The sequence below is a fragment of the Panicum hallii genome, chromosome 3, assembly GCF_002211085.1.
Source record: "Panicum hallii strain FIL2 chromosome 3, PHallii_v3.1, whole genome shotgun sequence".
Taxonomy (NCBI): domain Eukaryota; kingdom Viridiplantae; phylum Streptophyta; class Magnoliopsida; order Poales; family Poaceae; genus Panicum; species Panicum hallii.
In genome coordinates this window covers 12571522-12577202 of record NC_038044.1, presented here as the reverse complement: position 1 = coordinate 12577202, position 5681 = coordinate 12571522, and the positions used below count along the sequence as shown (strand labels likewise).

Genomic DNA, 5681 nt, shown 5'->3' with positions numbered 1-5681 from the left:
AGTATTAAATATAGCTTAATTAGAGAACCAATTGTATAAATGTAGGCTAATTTACGAGATGAATCCTAATTAATGTTACGTTTGGATGATGGAACCTTAAGTATTAAATATAGCCTAATTACAGAAACAATTGTATAAATGTAGGCTAATTCACGAGATGAATACTAATTGGTCTATGATTTGACCATGTTGTACTACAATAAACATATGCTAATGATGGATTAATTAGACTTAATAGATTCGTCTCGTGAATTAGCCTCCACTTATGCAATTGGTTTTATAATTAACTTTTATTTAATACTTGGTGTCCAAACATCCGATGTGAGGAGACTGACTTTATTCCCGTGCATCCCAACAAGCCTTAAGATAGCAAGCATCAGGTGCCGGTCAGAGAGTTCAGAAAACGGAAGCAACGCAGCGACTGTTAAAATAGGAGAATGACAGGTAGGAGAAGATGGTGTCCAAATCAATGTGTGTCTATCTGTGCCGTCGATTCGCCGTTAAATCGCTGGATCTGAGGTCCCATAATGGGACAAACAGGAGTGAGGAATCATTGGTTTCTTGCCCGTGAAGCTTGATCGACAGAGAGCAACTTGATGTTGCCAAAGACATCCCTGACGCTGCAAGCAATAAGGTATGCAGCTTACGCTAACTTCCATCTAAGCATCTGTATCTGACATCAAATTTGTCGTTATCACTAGAGTTCATTGGTAGCTGAAAATTTGAAATGGGAAGGTAACATTCAGAACACCAGAGTTTTGTAAAGATCTAACAAGAGAGTCGTACTGTTTCACGCCGAATCTCTGCTGATAGAAATACAGAGGATACTAATGGCGCGAGTACAGTGGATGACTTGACCGTGCGGCGCTAAATTTCCACTGCTCAAAGGGAACGCGTTGACGACAGAAACATCAACTGGTCACCGCTCACCCAGACAGAGCTTGCACATCAGATGGAAGTTTCTGCAGAGACCTTGCGCTTGCTCAGCCTTGGGGGCAAAGAAAGTTAAAAGTCAAGTCGCCGTGTCAGGTTCTTCACCTCGCGTTCTCTCTCTCTCTCTCTGTTCGCATGTGGGGCGATGGACCCGGCGCAGGTGCACCACCAGTCGAGCTGTGCAGCAGCAGACTGCATGCCTGGTGGGTGCCTGATGGATCCATTCAAACCTCATCACTGTGTTCAGACCTCTGTTACTGTTTGAACAGCCTAGTACCAGCACCACATGGCCGTGCAGCCGGTGTGCATGTGTTTCTTTCTCTGCATCTGATGCGTCTCCATGATCACCTACAGTCCTACTCAAAACCTGCAGTGGCAGGGTTCACAATTTCGGCCAAAATTTTGCCGATTACAGTTGGTCTTGGATCTGACGGATGTGATCCAGTTGGTGCCTGAATGTCTGAATCACCAAGCAGACTGTTCATGGAGATAAGAGTACTAGCCAGGTCATAATTTCTCGGAAGAAAACCAAAGGGAAATCACGTGGGAGAAGAAAGCAGAAGCAACATGTGAGCTAGCTGTGATTTCAAAGTCACGAGCTGCCTCCAGACAGGTCGCTCCCGTATGCCATACAGAGTTTTCAGGAGTCTTTTCCAACGGCACGGCGTTGGGAGTTCAGTAATTCACAACATGCCATCGAGAATATTAGTACATTATCCATTTGTTGACTGAAGTCATGAACTGATCAAGTCGCCCGTGCCGTAGAAAATCGTGACGATAGGCTTCCTACTTACCCGTCGTGGACAGCGTGCTACAGTATCATTCAGATGGGCTAGTCTTTTACAGTGGCTTTACAAGTCAAAACACAGCAGCTGTACATCGTTTTGTAGCTGAATACAGGTCACAAACAGCTGTGATAGCCATGATAGACGCTTCCTAGACTAAAATGATCATCGTCACTGAACCTAGACCTGTACTGTGGATGCTTATCTGCTATGTCTGGCACTGGCATCTTGCTGATGAAACACCTACCATGTGACAAAAATCACGGGGAAACCATGGAAACACATCAGGCCCTCTTGTACTCTGGTAATCATAGCTAGGTCGGTGAGCTGCCCTCATCCAGCACACAGGAATCTGAATTCTGCGCCTGCTTCCGTTGCGCTGATCATGCGGACGCATGGATTGAGGGCCACCATCACCTCAAACATACGAACATTGTGGATGAATTCATGATGCTTTTCACCTAACTTTAATTTACAAGACGCGATTACAGATCAAAAACATCTACTATCAAACATACAATAAGCTAAGGGGGAAAAACGAAAAACGAAAAGGACTCGGTTCTGTTCGTAACGGCAGCAACGGCAGCACGTCACCCAGCTGGGCGGCCTTCTTCCATGGAGCCCAGTTCTTGGTTTGTGTTTCCCATCTCCATTGCAACTGGGCCTCCGGACAGTGATCGACGGTGGTTCGAGTTGGTTGTTGACTGCACTTGGCCCTCGCCCTCGGGGTTAAGAATGTGCTCAAAGTACGCGTGAGGCCAAAATCCTGCAACTCCACAGGTAAAAACATCAGTCTTCTAGTCTTGGTACTCTTGTTCTTTTCTTCTTGGCTGCCTTTAGTCTTGTAGACTTGTATTTATATGCGGAACTTCAATTCCACAAAACCAATAAATCTCTGGCTACCTAAACTGGATACAATCTGGACTGTATCTGGTACTCTTTTATTGGCATAGGAAGAGGAAAAAATACTTTTTTTTTCATTTGGGTGGGAAATAAGGAGTGCTCAGAAAGAAAAATATTGACAAAGGACGTCATAATAAATGGACGGACACAGAGACGCCAAGCATACTTCAGCCCATTATTGGCATAAGGCTCGGTCCATGAATCTGGGCCATTTACGGCCCAGGTTGAGTTAAAAAAAACAAAATTTGGGCCTAGTCAACAAAGTCCTGCTAGTATAGCTTTCTTCATTTTTCTTTTTGAGAAAAAATATACTCTGTCTCTGTATGCAAATTCTGCATCGTACCTGGGTCACCAGACGGTGGAGGAAAAAACTGCAGGTAGCAGAAGGACGCAACCACCAAACCTGCGAGTTACACCAGCGAGAGGGTGAACCTGTGATCTCTGTTCAGAACGGTAGTTGTCCACAGAGTAGTAGTAGGTGAGCCAGCTGAAACGGGGAGCCTACCAAGAATTCCACCGGCGAACACGTCCTGCCAATGGTGCCAGTAGTCAGACACCCGCGAGACCGCGACCATGGCCGCGAGCAGCAGCGGCAGGAGGACGATGCAGAGCTTGGCCACATGGCCGCGCCGGTCGAACGCCTTGATCTTGCCGGCCAGGTACCACGACAGGAAGCCTAGCCCAGCGAAGGACCCTGGAAGAGAAGGCGTACATGAACAAAAGACTTCTTGGAGCAGATGGTTTTCAGAGTTGCAGGAGGTCACCCACGTACATGAGCTGTGGCCGCTCGGGAAGCTCTTGTGCCCTTCTTTGATCACCGCCGGGTCCCCGTGGCATATGACTTGTGTGGTGATGTTGTTGAACTTCTGAATTTACGACAGCGACACATCGAATCATGGAGCAATGCGATCATGGTGCGTCACATTGTGGCGACAAAAAGAAACACGCTAGCGAACTCTGAAATTTCTGGCGGTTCAGGCCATGGAGGTTCAGAACAGAACTCACCGGCACTCCGTCAGGGAAGCAGCGCCAGAAGAAATTGGGGCGCGGCCGGCCAACTCCGTCCTTGATCGCATCGGTCAGGACGCCGGTGATGAGCACGGAGAACAGAAGGCCTGCTCAGCCACAGCAAGCCCATGTCAGAACCCTAAAACAAACTGACGAAGAAGAACTGAAACAAGCTGACGCCACCGTCGAGAACTCGCCTAGAATGGCATGGTGCATGTCATACACGTTCCGCCGCTTCATGTAGATCCCGACGATGATGATGATCGGGCCGATGACTGCGTATATCTGCCCAATTTCAAAACAGCGATCTTTAATCCAGCGAAATAATTTTCTTGGTCTTCTGCAGGGAAAAGGCTGTATAGATAGATGTACCGGCACGGCCCAGACGGGGACGGTGTTGCTCTTCAGGGGGTATCGGAGGTCGGTCATCATGTCCTCGCCGACGAACCGGTGGAACGGCTCGATGAGGTTGAGCCCCACGTCGATGGCGACGAGAAGGGCCAGCACGACCCAGTCGAACAGGTGCAGCCTCGCGACCTTGCTCCCGTGGGTCTTCAGGTACGGGTGCGGGGGGCCCAGGCGGATGGGCGGCGGCGGCGGCATCTCCTGATCGGACATGGCAATCGAGGAATGAGTTGATGAACGATGGCATCAGGGGGACGGTTGCAGAAATCAAGACGAAGGATGGTACTAGTACTACATGGCAGCTAGAACGGCCAGTTTGGAGAGGAAGCAACAACTTGTTTGGTCGAGCAGGTTGCAGCTGCGGCGATCCAGACATGCTGTTTGCCAATCTCGGGAGAGAGGGAGAGGGAGAGACGACATGGAATTAGTACGCAGAAACTCACGGAGGAGAGGAGTTGCTTCGTGGCTTCCTGCGCCTGCGCAAGTCAACGCCGCCGGCAACGAGCTCCTCCCCGATTCTCCCCTGCACGACGGCCGCGATGAAAAGGGCATCGAGACAGGCTGATTGATCTGTATACAAATGCCCATTATGCAGTCGGCACCGTATTATTGGTGATGCTGATGACCAACCGGGGCAGGTAGAAAAGGGTCGGGCGGTCTATGCGCCGATCCGAAGACGAGAAGGCTTCAATCCAGGAGACCGGAACCGGCTGGTGTCTTGCTGAATGTTCGGTTCCTGAATTTGCAGGGTAGCTGGCTCCTCCTGACCTGTGAGAGTAAGCCTCTCCGCGCGTGATCTTGAGGGAGGAACAGCCACTAATTTAATGGCTGAATGCTGACATCCAACCTCGGAGTAGACGAGATTGTACACTGGATGAGGACAAATGCATCCATACTTTTTAGATTGTTCTAATAACTTAGTGGTTAAGGAGCACGAGGAGTTTGACCACTGGATGACTGAATGGTATTACATGGACGGGCTCGAAAATCACCTAGAAAACTCAAAATTCAGAGGATCTCCAGAACCGACAGACGACACGGATTTTCGTAAAACTAATGTCCTCTGCAGGACAAAAGCTGGATCGGCAGCAGCGACCTGATCTGGTTCCTCGCCATTGACTAACACTAGAAACTGCGATGTGCTGAGATGGTGACCAAGCGAGAGTAGGTGCACGATGTGGTGGTTAGATAAAATGAAACGTGTTGTCATTGTGCACTTGGTTAGTTGTTGTTGGACTTGTGTAGTTTTGTGAGATAAGAGTTGCTGTAACAATATATGTGTTCATGTGTCGGTTTGCTGTAGATCGTTGATAATAACAACATGAGCATAAATATCTTGTAAGAGCATCTCCAACTGTCATACCTGTCAACTGTCGCGTCCTACAATTTACGCTAGGCAGAGACAATTGACCCTTTGTACTGATCCATGATGGCGACGTCTGACCTTCGAGGCGACTACATAGCCAGAGACAACCGAATTTTGTTGAAAGAAGTTTCAATGTTTGCTTGCTCAGGATTAAATTTTAATCCTATCACATTGAATGTTTGGACACCAGTATTAAATATAAGTTAACCAGCAAGGTATCCCGTGCAAATAGCGCTGGTAGCTAGGTTTATTATGCTACTCACTTTGTTTAAAAAAAGCCA

General features: G+C 48.1%; 1 protein-coding gene across 4 annotated transcripts; it reads right to left on the bottom strand.

Annotated features, from left to right (window-relative positions):
- Nucleotides 1-1670: 1670 nt before the first annotated feature.
- Nucleotides 1671-5137, bottom strand: LOC112887567 (lipid phosphate phosphatase 2-like). Of its 4 annotated transcripts, none has more exons than XM_025953761.1 (9): nucleotides 4637-5137; nucleotides 4478-4557; nucleotides 4002-4235; nucleotides 3827-3914; nucleotides 3627-3736; nucleotides 3394-3487; nucleotides 3127-3315; nucleotides 2965-3024; nucleotides 1671-2484 (listed from the first exon to the last, which is right to left on the bottom strand). In XM_025953761.1, the coding sequence occupies exons 3-9, from the start codon at nucleotides 4230-4232 to the stop codon at nucleotides 2309-2311; spliced, it is 948 nt and encodes a 315-aa protein (XP_025809546.1). In that variant the 5' UTR covers nucleotides 4233-4235; nucleotides 4478-4557; nucleotides 4637-5137; the 3' UTR covers nucleotides 1671-2308. The 4 variants fall into 4 exon arrangements, with proteins under 4 accessions (XP_025809546.1, XP_025809547.1, XP_025809545.1 ...); XM_025953762.1 differs by having other exon boundaries at nucleotides 4665-5137; XM_025953760.1 differs by lacking the exon at nucleotides 4637-5137 and having other exon boundaries at nucleotides 4478-4630.
- Between the last annotated feature and the right edge of the window lie 544 nt (nucleotides 5138-5681).

Excerpts from the sequence above, each read along its gene's own strand:
- LOC112887567 (XM_025953759.1), bottom strand. The coding sequence starts at position 4,410 with ATGTCTGGATCGCCGCAGCTGCAACCTGCTCGACCAAACAAGTTGTTG. Across the intron at positions 4,236-4,329 it reads CTGGCCGTTCTAGCTGCCAT|GAGATGCCGCCGCCGCCGCC; the intron begins GTAGTACTAGTA and ends ATGTCCGATCAG. Across the intron at positions 3,316-3,393 it reads CCCGAGCGGCCACAGCTCAT|GGTCCTTCGCTGGGCTAGGC; the intron begins GTACGTGGGTGA and ends CTTCTCTTCCAG.